Source organism: Cottoperca gobio, chromosome 3 (assembly GCF_900634415.1).
Source record: "Cottoperca gobio chromosome 3, fCotGob3.1, whole genome shotgun sequence".
In the NCBI taxonomy this organism is placed as follows: Eukaryota; Metazoa; Chordata; class Actinopteri; order Perciformes; family Bovichtidae; genus Cottoperca; species Cottoperca gobio.
Window position 1 is genome coordinate 906,050 of NC_041357.1, and position 19,911 is coordinate 925,960.

The following is a 19,911-nucleotide window of genomic DNA, read 5'->3' on the forward strand; positions in this document are numbered from 1 at the left end:
AAAGGTCATACTCAACTTGATAATATTTTGTCAGCTCCTGTTTTCAAGGTCAAGAATGAACTTCAATCCGAACTTTCAAGCCAACATGGACAATAATTCCCCTTCAGGGGTTCCGATGTAGCCAGCGGTGATCAAATACTTTCTCTTCTGTGCACCGCTCAATTGTTTACAGTCCGATTAACAACTTGATTTGGAATTGACAGACAATGTCTACGACATCGTTTCATAAGTGGCCAGTTTACCAGCTAATTTTAAGATAACAAAAAGCGAAATCCTCGTCAGATGATAGCCAATGGTTCCCAGAATGCATTTTGGCCAATGAGGTCCGCCTCTTTTGCTCTCCACACGATCTGTTTACCTGAATACAACCAAAGATCATATAAATGCAGAATCAGTTATTTCTGTGCCCGTTTTTAGATTTCATTACATTTTGATTATCATTATTATTATTATTAGTTTTTATTGTTTTAGGAATAGGCCAATTCACTCTGTGACTCTGAAATGATGATGTAAAACTTACATTTCAGTCATGCCAAAACCTTTTCTTACAAATAAAAACCTGAATGCCAAAAGGTGCCACGCACGCGCGCACGCACACGCTAAAAAAATTCTCTGCACTTTTTCTCCACTTGAAACCACGTGTAGGGTTTCAACCTCCAGCAGTGACAGACAGCTTCACTGACCAATGAGAATGTTGGGATTTCTCGGTTTTTTTCTTGGGTCAGGGTTTAATGGTACCAATCTGACATGAGTAGAGGCTGGCCCGGGTGGTGTAGGCGTGCCCTGCACTAGAAAGTCACTCCAGCCTGAATTATTGCAATTTCTCCAACCTGAGGAAAACTTCGCCGTCCGCCCAGTGCTTTGCAAAGCGCTACAGTCCCCTTACAATAAAACCACCCACCTCTTCCAGTGTATTCTAACCTGCTTTGCTTTATCATGCATAACAGCCTTGTTACCCATTCGCTCCTCTCTCTTCTCTGCATCGGATTGAGTGGTAAGTACTGACTTCGAACTCTTTACGAATGAGCTCTATGCTGTACGCCTATTTCTCTTAGATATAGGTCAACTAAAGTAATCAGTTTCCTCAGTTTAAAAACCGAATGTGTTACTAAAGAACAGTTCTATGAAGTTGACTGTTGTTTCCTCCTGTTTGGTTGTATTCCTCAGAAAGCGATCACTATGAGTAATCATTTGAGTAATTAGGCTTCTGCAGATTTGTTTTAACAAGTTGAGCTCTGAAGTTGAACGTGGCTCAGAGTCGGGGAGCATGAGAGCACACCGTTAGTCAGTTCACAGAGTTCGGACAGGAGGCTTATGTTTGCCCATCGTGGCTGCTGTTTGATGGAACCTGTCCCTCCCCACAGCCCAGTCTGAGCTGCAGACAGATGAAGTGATTCCCAGGCTGCTGTCGGGGCAGGAGGCGCACCTGTCCTCCGACCACACTGTCCGCACACTGCGGCGCCGCTCCCTTGACGCCCTGGGGGGAGGACACTCTGAGCCGAGTAACATGATTCTGTCACTGCCCGCTTTCGGAAGGAGCCTGTATCTAAATCTGACGCAGGACAGCACGTTTCTCTCGGAGGACTTCGTGATCGAGGAGAGACACGGGGACCAGAGAGCAGCAGTGAGCCGCTTATCCATGAACCAGCTCTGCTTTTACTCCGGATCCATCATCAACCAAACAGATTCTCTGGCATCAATGAGCACCTGTGGCGGCCTGGTAAATTCATCTTTAATTGTTCGATTTGTTGATAGCTGATATGTCATTCAAATAATCCAGGCAGCGCCACATGATTTATATGAATGCAGTGAAAAGGCAGATGAGATTCCAGCAGTTTGGCCTGTAGAGACTCTCCATGTTAGCAGCAGCCACTCTGCTCAACTCTGAGCATCTGTTTGAGCTCCTGTCTCTTCAGGCATTGTAGTTAATCTCTTAAACCTACAGTCATGTGCTAGTATTTCAGATTGATGGAATGGAGCAGCATACAAAAACACAGTCATTTTAACAACCTTAAATTCCTATTTTGAGAGGAAACAAAAGGGGAACTATGTATGTTAAGTATAACAAAACACTCACGTTCCACGTACTAGCTCTTTATGGAGCTTTCAAAAGCATCTGCAAGAGATGAGATGTGGCTGGAAGCTTAGAAAAAGCTAGTAATGGACTACGACGTAAGATTTTTGGTTAAAATCTTGATTTGTTTGTGATACTGACAGAGTGGAATAAGATGATTCCTCCAAACATAAAGCTACTCAGGGGAAATAAAAAGGGGGAAATGTATTGTAAGAAGTCAAACCAGTGAAATGACAGCAAAGGCTGGCCAAAACAACAGGTTACACCTTCACCATGACTCTCACTGTCTGTGGGTCTGCTGTTCTGTAGCACAGCCTGACCTCCCTGTGGAGGGAGGGGAAAGAAAATATGAATTTCAATTCAGAAGCAATAAAGTTCTACATTATCTGAGGCATTTAGATAATGTTCTTGTGTAAAGAGTGCAGGTAAGGGTTCAGGCTCCGTCCTGGACTCTTCTGCAGAAATATACTTGAAGCCAGCTCTTAAAGTACACTGGCCTCCTTTATTTCCTCTATATATCCTCAATGACAGTTTCATCATTCATCTGACCTACAATGAATGAGCAGATAATTGTCCAGCTGTGTATAAGACTGTGAGACACACATGGTGGGTTTACATGGAAAAAACACTGGCAGCTGCAGCAGTTGAACCTAGGGTTGCAAAATTCCAGGAATATTCAAGGTGGAAACATTTGTTGGGAATTAATTAAAATGGACATATATAGAGGTTATTTACTCAGGCTGTGTTTACCATGGTATACATAGCAATTATAAACAAACCTTTTACCTATCATAAGCAGGTACACCTTCTCATTCACATTGAATGAGAAGGTGTGTCCAAACCTTTGACTGGTACTGTAACTGTAAACTTTTAAAATATATGAAAAACAATCAACAATTTAGTTGAGTTGAACTTTAATTAAATTAGTTGTCTCAGTACAGTAGTGTTGGGTGCACATGTGATGGGAGGATGCACTGTGCATGCAGAGGGTTGTCCTTTTACTGAATTCCTGTTTGATGGGATGCTGGCTAATGATCTGTACATGTGATGGAAAAGTGCGCTGCTCAATGTCTTCTTTTTGTAGTTTTGTCAACCATTCCCATCAGTAATAATAACACTGTACTCCCCAATAGAACCCAAATGATGCATCAGAAAAAATTGGCGTATCAGGCCATTAACAGCGGTACCAATACATATGTTTTCCAACAGATACATTTATTCTTACATTGTAAAATATCCCTTTGATAAATGACATTTAGCAAAATATTTATTTAGGTTATGTGTTCACTCTCAAATATCAGTATGAATAATCCATTATTGTTTGGGTTTTCTCACCAAGATGATTCCATAAAAAAAGCCAGTCCGACAAGTCCTGAAACATGAGGAACACGACACATTTATTTAGAAGAGACCTGAAAGATGAATGTTAAAATAATTAGTCCGTTGTAAACATTTATCCCGTTTCAAAGACTGGCTTCTTCACACGACCTGTTGAGTACACTGATAATGTAAATGATAGAAATGATGGTCAAACGTATAATGAAAATAAGACCCAAATTGTAATTAAAAAAACAGCATTATAATTTAAATGTAATTAATGCCATAGTTTTACGATATAAATATCCTACAGACTCCAACCATGGTTAGAAGTGTGTGTAATTGGGACACAGAGTTGGTTTAATTTGATTAATTACATTTTTATTAAATAAACCCAGTTGGAAATGTTATTGTATATGGATGTTTGCCACTTCCAAGGTTCCAAGCTCTGGTAGCCACTGTGCCACACATACATACTGTGTGTCACACACACACACACACACACACACACACACACACACACACACACACACACACACACACACACACACACACACACACACAGTATATCATGGAAGCAGACAGTGAGGACCCCAGATCCCTTTAAACTCAGAATGAAGTTTTGATTGGCTGCAGACTGTTTTATTGCCATTTTAGTTTTTTTTTTCCAGACAGCTGCTAGATGTTATTATGTTGAAAAGAAAACGTTTTTAAATGTTATGACCATTTATTCTAGCTAACTAGGTCAGTCTCAGTGACACCTTAAGTAGAGGCCAGCCTCCCATACATAAACACACCTCATCACAAATATATTATGGCTTTCCTGTGTGACACTGATCTCCATATGGGCCATGCTGTAACACTATCCAGTCACAGCCGCTGTCCTTAACCCTGCAAGTCATTCAACACGCACGCACACAGTATATTTGTCATGGTCGCAGGGTGGCCAGGCAGGGGCAAGGTCAGGTCAAGCAAAGCCCCCGGATACCTTGTCCTTGTGTGTGTTAAGCTTTCTCAAATTTGTATCAGTGGAGCAGTGGATTGGGAGCGGATACATTAAATTGTATTAGTGCATCCAACAGCTTCCAACAGCTATGAATGTGGTGGAGGGAACAAGGGGCCTGGGGTCTGTTTGTGAGGAAGTCCAATATGCAGTTGCAGAGTCCAGGGTGTGGAAGTTTCATGTGGAAGATTGTGTTGAATGCTGAAATCTACATAAAGCATTCTGATGTAGGTGTTGTTATTTTCCAGATGTGTGAGGGCTGAGTGGAGTCAAGTAAATCGGACCTGCCTTCATTTGCAACATTACTCTCAATGGCCTAATAGAGACAGAGATGTTAAAAGAGCGCCCTGATATAAACGCTATGACAAAATGTTTGACAGTTGACACATTTAATGTCTGACAGTATCCATCATCATATGGCCCAACCCAAGAAGGAATGGAGACTGTCCTCCCATGAAAAACAACAGCGTCAGTAATTTAAAATGCCTAAATGACCTATGTTTATATTCAAATCGACAAAGACCTCTCGTGGTCATGTGAATTGGCTGGTGGTTGTGAGAAGGAAAATCATTTTGGAGCCACATTCTTACCGAACTCTGGTTTTGGAGGGCAGTGATGAAAGATGTTGTCCTGCTGAGAGTGGTTCAGAAATTGCCAATATGGGTCAATGTAAAGTCATTGAGAAACTCCAAAATCTTGCATTTTTTTGAGTCAAAGACTTAAATGTTTGCATTAAAGGAGGGCAACTGCTGTCTGATCCAGTCAGATAACGATCTAAACACAAGCTGTTAGTCTCTGTGAAATGACACAAAATATACATATTTAAGATTTGTATCTTCCAGAGATGGTGAGCGGTTTTTGTCTTTGTGGCAACTCTCCTGTCTCAATAGTTCAGATCTCACAACAGTCAAATCCAAGTCAAATGTCAAGTCCTTTTTTCAGAGACAAGTTTAAGTTCTTTAGTTTCTATAAAGAAACTGCAGAAATATTACAGTAGAGAACAGGATGTAGCTAAACATAATAATATTCACACTTGAGAGATGAAATCAAACTCCTCCAGCTAAGGAAGGAGGGATTTAAACCTCAGATCCATCCAACCACAGCTGTCTTTGCATGGTTATGATATACTTCGCTCTCCAGCTAATGCCTGTGAATAGTATCATGTCCCTGTGTTTGTGGAGCTGTAGAAATGCTTTAATCCATCCTCCAGTCCACATTATGCTGGTTAACAGCATTTGATAGCCCTAGGGCTCAACCGGGAGCTTAATGCCTGTGCAAACGTTGGAACAGACTGAGTTGCTGCTCTATGTTTTAGCATACCACACTGCTCCAGTCAGAGCAGGCCTGTTCATAGTGGCTGCACTGCTGCCTCTGCATTGTCTTGCTTCTCTTCCCTGTTAGTCGCTGCCATTGTTGCTGTGCAGACCTCACACATTTTTGCTAGAAAGAGGTATTGGTATTTGAAATCTTTGCACTTGACTGTACTTTGACATGAGAGCTGATATGATTTGGTTTATAGCATTTCTACATTATGGTCTTGCAAGAGTGCCTTGATTTCAGGAACAACAGAGATTTTCTTGACCACTTTGAGGAAGGAGCCGGGTCTTTAAACTTGGGCTACTGCCCAGCACATTTTATTCAATCCCAAACTTTCCACATAAAATGTGTAACCACTAGTTCTCGCAAATAGACGACACTTATCTGCATGGAGCCATTAAAAACAACAAGACCTGGCTATCAAATATGAGTTGCATTTTTATTATATATAGTATGTCTAACACTCCAAATGAAACAAACACGTCTTAAACAATAGGTTAATAATTTACCTGACTGGACTACTGACTTAAGTTTGGCTATACCCACATTTGCACAAAGTTATATTTTTACATCATCACTTAGTCCCTGCAATTAGGTGATTATATTCAAGCAGCCTATAATGATCATTTTTACTATTTTCAGCAACTAACAAAAAGTTACGACCCGGCTCGGCAAGGGAAAAGGGAGTAACATATAACCAGATGTTGATGGTAAATAAAGTATATTTATTAATAGAATATGGATAATTGGCAACCAATTGCTTTTAACGACACCACAAATAGAACAAAAGGAGGGCTCTTAACATAAGAGCATGAGGCGTCAAAGCCAACTAACAAAAATAACCCCCAACTTAACATTTCTAAAACAAAGCTCGGGGTGAAAACTTAATAACAAAAGAACACAACAAAACAGCACCCTAACGTCTAACAGAAAACGCTGCAAACTTCTAATCAATTAACTTCAAAGATAAACCTAGTTTCGACACCTAGGATACATACACAGAATTTCAGCCAACAATATACGATACACGGAATCTAGTATCCACACAAGTACGAGGCATCTGGCTGACAACACTAGCAGCCCCGACTGTCGAGCTGGCTTGGCACTTGTAGTCAACCAGTCTTTCCCGTGCCCTCGGATTGGAGAGCCTGAACAGGTGCACACCAATCACCACTCGGTCGTCATCAAGGTGGGAGGAGGAGATGTCGCCGCAGCCAATCAAGGGGCGGTGGTCACACGCTCGTTGCGCGGCACATAGACGCTCTCGTGTCACCGGGAGAGTCGTGCAATCAGGAGCCACAGTAGGGCTGACGGGGCGCACCTGCTCAGACGCACTGTCACCAGGAGATGCGTCCGCAATCGCAGTCTCCTTTTCAAACTCCACTTCTCCTGAAAACACTGGCATAAGCACACTATCAGCCAAGGTCACATCATTTATACGTGCCTCTGCACGGGTGATTACACAAATCGGGAACATCTCAGAATGTGGCTGTATTACCTCAGGTGACCCAGCTGACTGAAGTGAGTCCAACACTTCCAGCGCCGGAGTCACTTTACCACCAGCGATGTCGTTACCCATTAGAAATACAACTCCTTTAATTGGTAACGCGGGACAAACAGCGACAGGGAAGAAACCACTGATTAATTTAGATTCAACGTGTACGCGGTGTACCGGCCTAGGAGTATAACCCATTTCAATGCCGCGTAAAACGGAACCATAACCACAGGCAGACAGACCAGAAAATGGCAACACAGAGGCGACGATCACAGAGAGCGAGCCACCTGTGTCTCTTAAAATGCGCACCGGACACTGATTGGCGGGATTGCCGGTTAGGGACACGATACCCGTCGAATATGAACGGCTTGAAGCATTCATCAACACTGTCACCATTATCATGATCTGTACACACTTTAATTAATCCAATGCCGGTGACGTACTCTGGGCAGGTTGTTGTTGCTCTTTACGTTTAAGGGTCTGACAGTTGGCAATGATGTGTCCAGGTTTATGGCAGTAGTAACACTCCCTTTCCTCTCTTCTACTCTGCACTGCTCTAGGCAGATTAGGCTGCAGAGCCGGACCATAACGAGGTTTCTCAGCACAGGCTGACGGGAAAACAACCTTGTGAGTTAACACATACTCATCGGCTAGTACTGCAGCAGAGGAAAGAGACGTTACTTTCTGTTCATTTAAATAAACAACAACTCGGTCAGACACACATTTCTTGAATTCCTCCATTAACAACAGTTCTCGCAGAGAACCATAGTTGTCCACTTTACAAGAGGTGCTCCATTTATCAAATAAAGTTCCCTTTTCCCTGGCGAACTCAGCATAGGTCTGGGATGGAGCTTTTTGGTGATTGCGGAATTTTTGTCTATACGCCTCAGGGACCAATTCATAAGCGCGCAGGATGGCAGCTTTAACCATATCATATTTCAGGCTATCCTCTAACGAAAGTGCAGCAATAGCTTCTTGAGCTTTGCCATAAATCTTGTACTGTACTAAAAGAGGCCATACCTCAGGCGGCCACTGCAAAGCTGACGCAATGCGCTCAAACGCACCAAAGTATGAATCCACTTCAGTTTCACGAAATACAGGCACCAAAACAATGTTTTTACTAATATCGAAGGCACTGCGGGGTAGTGAGGAGGTGGAGGTAGGGGACGTACCTGTGGCACCTATAAACGCCCTTGACGCATGCATCTGTGCCTCGAGATCCAGCTGACGCAGCCGTATGACTTTGTCAGCTTCTATTTCTAGTTTCCTGATCTCATGCTGAGCTTGTCTGTCTTGTGCTTTCTCCTGAGCTTCCATTTGGAGACGGGCAAGGCGGACTTTAAGTCGCGCACCGTCTCTGGACCCAGAACTGGTAGAAGACAGGGGCTCATAGCGGGGCAACGAACGGAGTTTTCATCCGCCCGTCTACCTCGCCATCAACTTTCACCACCGCTTTTCACTCAGTGTTTCATCAAGCACAGCAGGCTCTGGCCGTACTGGTAACACAACCATCCCCCGTTCAACCAACTCACTCACCACTAGAGCTTTAAGCTCTCTCTTAAGGATCGATTTAGCATAGGTGACACTGAAGTAGTTCGCAACTTTCGTCAGGTCATCTTTACGACAGGCGTCGATTGTTTTCACAGAGGGATCGTCTAACAGAAAACGCTGCAAACTTCTAATCAATTAACTTCAAAGATAAACCTAGTTTCGACACCTAGGATACAGTACACAGAATTTCAGCCAACAATATACGATACACGGAATCTAGTATCCACACAAGTACGAGGCATCTGGCTGACAACACTAGCAGCCCCAACTGTCGAGCTGGCTTGGCACTTGTAGTCAACCGGTCTTTCCCGTGCCCTCGGATTGGAGAGCCGGAACAGGTGCACACCAATCACCACTTGGTCGTCATCAAGGTGGGAGGAGGAGGCGTCGCCGCAGCCAATCAAGGGGCGGTGGTCACATCCAAATCTGCATACTTAAATAGGGAAAACAAGGTGCATGCATCCACAAAGTAATCCCTGCAGATAAATAAGGCCGTGGCCGTAACAAACGGGTAATAAAAAAAATCACACATTTCTGGACGACCCTTTGAGTTGGTTCAGTCCAGACTGTCGCTGATCATTTGCCACAGGAATATTTGCAAATGTAAGAAACATGCCATTTAGCTTAACTGCCATCATGGACTGACATAGAATGTAGGAAAACTTAGGCTAGCACATGTAAATAAACCTGCTTGGCTCACTGACTCCAGCCAAACTTATGTTAGCACGCTGTTCAGACAAGATTCGGCTTTTGAAGATGGGACTTTCCCGAAGGAGCCGAAACAAAGAGTCTGCCCTGTTTTTATTATTTGGGATGTAGTGGATGGTTTATCCAAGTGTTTAGGTGGTGTAGAAATACAGACAATTAGTTTTAAATTACATTTTTATCTCTGGGGGAGGACTCCAAGATCCCCTGCCAATTATGTATCTTTCCAAGTTTGCTCCCCCATTTTAAAATCCTAACCAGGCACCCGTGTTTACGCAATGAGAGGTGGAAAACCTCCAGTTTGGATTTAATCTCCTGCAGGCCTTCTTAGGGGCACGTGTTTCATTATTAAACCGTGGTGTAAACCTCCTTGTTTTGCTAGAAATAGGTGCAACTAAATCTAGGAGACTATAAAGACTTGTTTAAGTCACTGGTACAGAGTTCGACTGGTCCTGTCACTGCAGTGAAAGGAGCCAGGACTAGAAGTGATCGCTTACCAAGTACTGTTAGCGTTGACGGACCAATGTGGTGAGTGGTAAATACATCCACGGTAACATCTCAAGGATAGACTAGCCACTTCAAATTTATTTGAGAGTTATTTGACATCACAATTGTGAAGGGAGATAGTCCGGCAGTGGCTCAGTCAGTAGGGGCTTGGACTGTGAGCCGTAGGGTTGCTGTTTCAAGTCACCGACCCGACCTAAAAAATGGAAGTGTGACTGCTACTTGGAGAGGTCCCAGTTCACCTCCTGCCCTGCCGTGGTGCCCTTGAGCAAGGCACTGGACATCACCCATCCCCCATTGCTCCGTGGGGGCTGTACATTAGCTGCCCAATGCTCCTAGTACTAGACTCCTGGTACTAGAATGGGTTAAAAGCAGGGAACAAATTTCACTGTGTGTGCTGTGTGCTCTGCATGTGTGACCATTAAAAAGAGGGTTTCATCCCTCCGATTCTAATTCTAGTCAGAATAAAACCTCTACTCCACGTGACAGAATCAAGTAAAGGATTTAGTGAGTCGGTTCCTCTAAAATCTGAGTAAAACCAAAAGTATGAAGAAGTACTAAATAGGCTTTACATAGAGGGTCCAAGGCCTCAACCAGGTGATTATTGAAATCGGCAATAATTTCAAAATGAGAAAAAGGTCTCAGATGTGGAAATAAGGTGACAGGTTGTCTATAGAGTACCACAAGGTTGATTCATTAAACACACATGTGTTTTTTGTTGTTTTTGGTCCAAAAATGGCTCTTTTCATACTAAATGAGGCCAATCCCTGCCCTGGATAAGGCAATTCATAATTGATTTAGACGGTTTTAATACACAGGACAATTGTCAAGGAGTGACGCACGCACAACATGCTGCCATTCAAAGATGTCATACTTACATTTTTATGTTTCTAACATTAGTCTTAATCTTTGGTGTCACTGGGTTTCTGCACTGCACTTCTTGTCATACAATGTGAGTAGTACTGTAACTTATGTTAGTGAAGCTTGAGTCTCTGTTGGTAGTGGAGAAGAAGACTTTTCTAGAAGACCTACCACAAATCTACCACAAAAATCCCACTTGTACGTACACTAATTTTAACAGTGTTTTTGCAGATATTGTGCTAGTACTTGTGCATTGCCTATGCATCACATTGCACAACATAAAAGACGCTATGATCAAAGCTGATAACTACAACTTAATGTGGTGCAACAGCTCTAAGGACATCTCACTATTGTGTTGAATCAGTTGGTGATCGTAAGAAAAAAAGATACAGCAAAATAATGGTGCTTGTTGCATTATATGGTTTAGGGTCAACCATTCACCATACTAGCTATTAAAATGTTACTTTTGACTATAAAAGCAGTCTCCTCATGGGAATAACCACACTGTCATCTTGTACATGTCTTGAACAGACTGGGCTCATCCAGATCGGAGAGGATCGCCTTTTCATTCAGCCGGTGGGCTTAAATGGCCCCTCACAGTCGTTCTCCGGACTAAAACACCAGCTGCTGCGACACCGACGCTTTACCAAGACCAGTTCTGCTCCAGATACTGACAAGACTAACTTCTGTGGGACTGTACAAGGTGAGTGGCACAGGATATGGGATTATGGTCACACTGACTGACAGGTTTGCTGAGACCATTATAAAAGAGACTCTGATGGATCTGATGAACTGTGCTATTTCTTGAGATGTAAATAATAATTTGTGAATGTTGAAATAAGTTGTAAAAATTAAACACAGTGTACACAAATTCATGTGCAGGTTTATCTTTCTCATATGAATTCCATTTTATGCGGTGTTCAAACATGCACAGCTCAATTAGGGTTGTAATGGTATGAAAGGTGACGTACCGTGAACATTTGCTTATCTACAGTAAAAACTGCCATAAGTGAGTGTGTGTGCTAATTGTGAACCATGGTTTGTTTTCTTTGAGGAAACTTTCCTATTTCCACATCAACAAAATGGTGATGGTCTCGTTCTTTTCTCGTTCGTACTTCTTTCATTTGGTCTTTTTCTTTGGGGTCATGGTTTGGCATCTTATCTTTAGAAGCAGAAACTCTGACTCAGATTGTTAAGCGGTCTCACTGATAGTGAGTCACAGCTTATCCCAGAGTCCCTGTACACACTTACAGCAGTTAACTGACTCGATGTTAAAGGATGAGTCCCACCCTCTGCACAGTGAACATAGGTTTCTTCCTTCGGGCCGGAGGTTTATAGTCCCAAGGTGTAGATTTGTCCTGAAACATGAGGAACACGACATGAGGAACACGACATGAGGAACACGAAAGCTGTATTAAAACAGCTTTGTTCCAGCAGCCTTCACTCAGAAGAACAAGTTGTAGCAACATTGAGCAGATGCTAAAGAAGCACCTATTTATTTATTTATTTATTTATTTATTTATATTCATTCATTCATTCGTGGTTGTTAGTGTTTACTGGAGCCTGCAGTATTTGTATCATGTTTGTTTATGGTCTGTGGTGTTTGAATACGTGAATGCGTGTCAAATGGATACCTTGTCTTTTTACTGCAAACCAAATCTACCTACAGATACAACTAAAAGAACTTGAACTAGTTAAAGGTACAGACAGGAGCACTTACAGTATTTGTTAATAATCATCGGACATTATTTAATAAGAGTCTTTGAGTTTCTAGAAAAGCCCTATACGAATCTAATGTATTATTATTATTATTATACATTAAACCATTACAACCTTAAGCTCAATGTAGGTTTTGTTTTGAAAGGTGTATGTCACGGTGGGGAAAAGGTGAGGACCCAAAGGCAGAATGCAAGATGATCTTTTAAAAAAAGATGGCTTTATTCCAGGAGAGCTTACAAAATTGCAAAGTAACAAATAAAACCGAAAATACAGACCAGAGGGGGAACACACCATGTTTCTTGAATGACAACCGGACAAGGAACACTGGGACAGACAGGGATATATACACACAACCACTAAACGAGGGAACGAGACACAGCTGGGAGATAAAGGCAAATACACAGGAGGAAACTAATCAACAATCACAAAAGAAGGGAAAACACAGAGACCGGAAGTACCACTAGACATGACACAAGGGGGAGTGAACGCTTCAAAAATAAAACAGGATATAGAAAATCACGATCATGACAGTGTAAAATTATTATGCAGTTGAGTTTCAATATTTGGAGAATTGCATAAATTATTAGACGAACAAATAACTGGCAAGTGTGTGTCAGTAATCAGAGAACAAAGAAAATGTGGAACTCAAAATAATCAAAGAAATTATAGTAATTGGTAAGATTCGTCTTTGTAGTAATAACACAAGGTCATCGCTGAGATCTGGGAAAATGCTGACATTGATAAAAAGAACAAAGGTGAATGGTAAAAGTATGACCTCACTGTCTGATGTTCACATCCATCACTGTTTACAGACCCACCTGCTTCTTCCACTTTGTCCTACTGTACTTACCGTACTTGTCCTGTTCAGTGGGGGATTATTTCTGACATTTTCAGTTTGACCTCCTAATAAACTGGTCTAGCTCATAAGGAGAAACTGGTTTGTTTCCAACCTGCCTGATGGTCTGACTCCAGCCGTTGTACTATTCAAAGATCTCAATTACTAAAGGCCCTGTCACACATAATCGTATGACAGAAACGTATGCCGGCGCATACAAAATGTCGGCAATAGGTTGATATATATTAGGGGTAAGTTGTGATCATTTGAAGGACGCAGACCGAACACAGAAGACATACGGCCCTGTCACACAGTTCCATATGGCAGAAACATATGCCGGCGTATATGAAAATGAGCTAAAACATTGTCAGAGTCCAAATACGTCCAACTTTTCCCCAGCGGTGTTGTAGCTGACGCATACATAACGTATACATAACAAATTATTATACATATATCAAACATTGATAGCATATCACTTACTTATTTAAAACGTATCAGAGCGTCTGGCCAACGGAGCTGGAAAAGTGCCATCTGGTTTACGTCATGCTGATGCTGAAGAACGGCTAAAATGCTGAACGCTAGCTATACTGTAGAAACACGTTTAATAAATTACTCCGTCATCAGGCATAATGTTAACATAAGGTAGGAATAGGTTATCCACTCGTTATCAATAAATTGGCTTTAGGATTCACCGTCAGCAGACGTTGCCTTTATCTAACGTTCATCTCTAACGTAGGTATTCACGTAGGTATTTACATACTATATTTACGTAGATAAGTATACACCTACTGTATTTAGGTAGGTAAATATTCAACTACGTATTCCGTATTCACGTATGTCTAACGTCACGTAACGTCTGCATATCTTATGAAGCACATGTAGGGTACGTCCAGTAATTTTGAACATGCTCAAAACATCAGCGTTCAACAACGCACCCCAGCATAACACAGTGAGCTCTTAACGAATACTACTTATACCTTACCTTATATCAACGTAAACCAGCGTGTTGCCGATATTTTGTATACGCCATATTTTTGTATATCTTATGCATTCGTTGGGCATTCGTCTGATACATTTTGTATTAGGAAGTTATGCACTAGACATTTGTATCTGTATATGTTCACTTTTCCGATCCGATGAAAAGTTGGACGTATTTGGACTGACAAATTTTCATATTGCGCCGGCATACATTTCTGTCATATCGATATGTGTGTCAGCACCTCACAACAAGGACGACTACAACAAACACAACAGTAACCATCATCAACTGTATGGAGCAGGACAACCAGTACTTTAAAGAAATTAGTTAAAAAAAATTAGTGGACAGAATGGACACTTTTGGGTAAAATGGATATGAAAGACATAACCATGTACCAAAGCCTAATATGTTCTTAAGATTCAGTCTATGGAAAACAAAAGGTTACTGGTATTTATATTCCTTATTCTGTGGAAGAGGGATATTGTTGGGCTACATGTCGATTGTTCTCGCCGTTGTGTCTTTCGGTCAAAATCTCTGTCGAAACTTAATGTCTGCAAATCTTTTTTAACTGAACTCAAACAAAATGGAGATCCTTGTTATTGGCTCCCATTACATGATAAAACTGATTCTGCCATCTGCTGACTTCCTTTTGAATCACATCATGCCTGTTGCAAAGAATCTTAGTGTCTGGTTTAAAATACAATCTATCTTAACTTTAAAAGACGCAGAGACTATTTTACAAGCCTTCTCATCACGCCTGGATTACTGCACCTGCCTTTTTACTTGCCTGAAACAAAAATGTATTGACCGACTCTAGACTGTACAGAACTCAGCTGCCAGGCTTTTACAAGTACCAAGAGACATGATCACATCACTCCTGTTCTAGCATCCTTACACTGGCTCCCAGTATGTTTTTAGAATTGAATTTAAGATTTTACTGATTTACTTTTAAAGGCTCATAAATACTTTACGCGTTGCATTTTGGCGGACTGCCACGGTGACGTTGACGTGCAAGCGGTTCCATTCATACTAGAATTAAGCGTCCGCGTAGGTCTGGCATTCCAAGCATGTGCATTAACTGAGCCACACTCCACGTTTTGTTGTTTACCAGGAGTTCAACGTCATTTGGCTGTCTTTGTATTCCTAACGGGTGGACATGTGATAGTTTTGCATTTTCAGAGAGGTTGTATCTTGCCCTGTGTTGTTTACAGTCCGCCGTGATGGAGTTGTTATGCAATGGCACATATCGCTCGAAAGCTTAGAATCTCGTCTATATAGTGAGCAAAACAGTATTGAGATCAAAATCACAACAGCAAGTACAGTAGGCATCTCACACAAGTAAGCACACTCACAATCAAACCCATAACTTTGAGCCAACTCACCTATGAAGTCTCATCATAATCCTGTAATCAGTAATAATCCAAAAAAAACACTTCCTGTGTCATTGCAGAGGTCCTATAGATCGTTTCCAGTAAAGATATATCCATCTTGAACATCGTCACATTGATAAAAGCCCATGAACAGCTGTTGCAATCTTTGAAATGAGCTGATCGATGTGTTTATTTTTGCGATGATACTCGGTAAAAACGGCATGTATCAAGCTATTAGCGCTATTTTGATGCTTGCTAGCCAGATGGCTAACTCTGACCTTTCGATTGACACTTCATTTGAGCCAATAGAAATTTCCATGCCTTATCGACAACCTTCAATAGCCAATGAATGTCAACTTGATAAGGAAGTGCCAGTCCTCTTCTTTTGTTTACAGACGGAGCCAGCAGCAGCCCAGTCTCCCGTTGACTTGTGTATCATGTAGCCAATAAACTGCTGAAGCTTTAGACATGTGACAACCATGGTTTTATTTTTACAAATGTTATAATTCTTTCATAATTATATTTATTAATTACAAAATAAACACAAAAATATTACACATTTATTTGTTTTTACTTCACTTACTTTGTGTGATTACTATTGACAGGGAATATTAGGCATATAATAGTTATTTATAGTAAAGGCCAATAGTTATTTATGGCCTTTTTATCAATAAATATTATAATATATCCACATGCACAGCTTGTGAATGCCTGGTGTTACTCTTAACCTGAACTTGATTACTTGATTCTATGTTCCTATTGTGTTTTCCAGCTCTTACCTACCAGCTATCTTCAGGCATCTTTTTCAACAACAAACTTCAGGCGAAGTGTATTTCCTTCAAATGTAGTATATTCAGACCACTATTACTCAGTGCCAGAATCACTTGGAGTGATTCTTCAATGTTTTGCAAGAACAATTAGAGAGTTATCTTTTGAATGAGACCAAAACCATGCAGCTGGTGCAAATGGTTGAAGAGCAGCTTTTAATTTACTTTGGGTATGTCGTTTGTAGGTATTTTCAGGTAAATTCCCCCACCCCTTAAGAGGTTAACCTCTTACAGTGTGCAACTCAAGCATAGAAACTCAAATGGAAAAACAGTACATATAAAGTATTAGTAAAGTATTGGTCTGGCTGTTTGGCTTCCAATGCAATGGGGCCCTCTTGATTCTTGGTTCAGAGTCAATGTCTTGGGTGAATCCATATTGCAGTGTTATAGGGAGCCCACGCTCTTGTGATGCATTGTCATCAGTCACATTTGTACACTCCAGGAAACAAACTAAACAGACTCCAGATGGGCCAAACAATACAGAGCTCATTCCAAGAACTTGGCCTCTGCAGAGGTGGCTGCTGAGTGCCTCAAGTAAGCAGTCCCAGATTGATGCTGGAGCTCCCAGCTAGCTAAATACATGGTGGAATGTTAAAACCTCTTAACAAGCTGATTTAATGTCAACAGTAATAATAATGATGATGAAGAGGAGGATAAAGAAGTAGATTGATGCACTGAAAGACCTGAATTCAGTGTGAGCCAGGTATTTCAAGAGCTCATTATGGAACCAATAGTTTTAGATTGACTTCATTAATAAGATTTGCTTAGTAATGGCAAGTGACATGCTATCCCATAGTTATGTATTAGGGCTTGGTATCGTTACAAATGTTTTAAAATCCTCACCCAAAAATGTCGATAACATACTTGCAGAGCATCAACGAGATTTCATAAAAAAGCCACACTTTTCTAGCTTGATGAACTGAATTGACATATTTGTCAACTCTTTACACTCTGTTTTTATCCTCAGTCTGACATCGCCTCCACAACTGATGTCTGTGGGCAAGTGGGATCGATGTTTTCCTAACCAATGTCTTGAGACCAACGTATCCACCAGAATCTAGTGTAATTTTAAGTTAAAACTGATGCTTTGCGTTTCCTTGTAGCATGCAATATCCTGGCACTCGCAAACATTACTGATTGTTAGTAATGATCAGTGTTGATGCTACTGATTGTTTTTGAGTTTGAACTAGGTCAACAATCTTTACTTAACCTTACAAAGTGTTTTAGTTGCCTAAACTTTGCCATACCTTCACCATATTTTCTTTGCCATAAACACAATATTTCACTAACCGTAACCATACTGCATGCCTTAAGGACATACAAACTTGGATGTCAAGCAACTTTTTGATGATAAACACAGACAAAACTGAAGTTATTATACTTGGCCCCAAACGCCTCTTCTAATGACATAAAAACTCTGGATGGCATTAACTTGGCCTCCAGCACCACCGTAAGGAATCTTGGCGTTATCTTTGATCAGGATCTGTCTTTTAACTGCCACATAAAACACATCTCAAGGACTGCCCTCTTTCATATATGTAACATTGCAAAAATAAGACATATCTTGTCTCAAAATGATGCAGAAAAACTAGTCCATGCATTTGTTACTTCAAGGCTGAATTACTGCAACTCATTATTATCAGGTTGTCCCAAAAAGTCGCTTAAAACTCTTCAGTTGATCCAAAATGCTGTGGCACGTGTATTGACAAGAACTAGGAAGCAGGATCATATTACTCCTGTATTAGCTGCTCTGCACTGGATCCCGGTAAATGTATTTATTTATTTATAACCTTTATTTTAGCAGGATATGTCTCATTGAGATTAAAAATCTTTTTCAAGAGGGTCCTGGCCAAGATAGGCAGCAGCATAGTTGCAGACAAAAAAAACAGTCACAATCACAACATTAATTAAAACATTTACAGACACAGCGGTCTGCTTCAGTGTCTTGAAGAGTCGCTTTAAGTCTGTTCTTGCAGCTGGTTCCAAGCAGCCGGAGCAGCATAACTAAAAGCCCCTTTCCCAAGTTCTGTATGGACTTTTGGGACAGTTAAAAGAAACAAGTCTTCGGAGCGAAGCCGATATGGTCCACTACATTTCCGACTAATGTAGATCTTTAAGTATGGAGGAAGAGCACCAATAATAGCTTTATAAATAAGGATGTGCCAGTGTATCAGTCTACGGGTGGTCAGGGAAGACCATCCAACACGAGCATATAGGGTGCAGTGGTGCGTCATGGTTTTGAGGTTTGTTATAAATCTCAGTGCCCCATGGTAGACGGTATCCAGAGAGCTGAGGCACTGAGACAATGCATTCATATAAAGGACATCTCCATAGTCTAACACAGACAGAAACGTTGCAGAGACTAATCTCTTTCTGGCCTCGAAAGAAAAACAGGACTTGTTTCTAAAGTAAAAACTTAATATTTTCAAAAGTTCTAAAATGTGAGGTTTAAAAGAAAGAGAATTGTCAATTATAATGCCAAGATATTTGAACTGAGACACAGATTCAATCTGGGAACCCTGTAAAGTGGTGATAGCAGGGAGGTTCAAGTGCTTGGTTTTTGTTTTCGATATCATCATGAGCTTCGTCTTTCCAGCATTTAAAACAAGTTTCAAATTACAATGTTAAAAGCAGTCTGGAGCTGACAAAGAGCCTGATTTGGGGAGGACACAGAGCAGTAAATTACTGTGTCATCAGCGTAAAAATGAAAATTTGCATTTAAAACATAACAATGGTCCTACAACCGATCCCTGTGGCACACCCTTGGATACATTAAGAGAACTATAAGTTATACCTTCTTCCCACACACACTGTGATCTGCCTGATAAATAGTTTTCAAACTAACAGACAGCTTGATCTGAAAGACCTATACTGTAGATTCTTTGTGACAAAAAGGCATGATCCACTGTATCAAAAGCCTTGGATAAGTCAATAAAAAGTGCTGCACAATGTTCTCTATTGTCTAAAAAATGTATAAATTCATTTAAGGCGGCCGTTAAATCCAGATTGAAGGTCCGATAAAATATTATTAGTCGATAAAAAGTCCTTTAGTTGTTGACTTACCAATGATTCCAGCAATTTAATTAAGACAGACAATTTGGAGATGGGTCTGTAATTGTTTAGGAGAGTAGGGTCACCCCCTTTCAACAGTGGGAGAACAAAAGCAGATTTCCAAATAAGGGGAATTTCGTTTGTCTCTAGGGATAGATTAAACAAGGAACCAGAGGCAATAAAATGTTCATTAAAACAACCAAGCATTTCTGCCTTGTCAGAGATTTGAAGAGAGTCTTTGACAATACAAGGTGGAAGCTCTATCGCATTTTTTTTTCCAGCTATTGATTTAATAGTTTTCCA

At 41.0% G+C, this 19,911-nt stretch overlaps 1 protein-coding gene across 1 annotated transcript in view; it reads left to right on the top strand.

The window, feature by feature from the left end:
- Window positions 1–778: 778 nt before the first annotated feature.
- The window catches only part of adamts17 (ADAM metallopeptidase with thrombospondin type 1 motif, 17), a 108,464-nt gene continuing 89,331 nt past the window's right edge, over window positions 779–19,911 (top strand). The window contains exons 1-3 of the mRNA XM_029462665.1: window positions 779–994; window positions 1,365–1,720; window positions 11,359–11,530. Coding sequence (XP_029318525.1) covers window positions 937–994; window positions 1,365–1,720; window positions 11,359–11,530 — 586 coding nt within the window. The 5' untranslated portion in view covers window positions 779–936. The remainder of the gene's footprint in view (window positions 995–1,364; window positions 1,721–11,358; window positions 11,531–19,911) is intronic.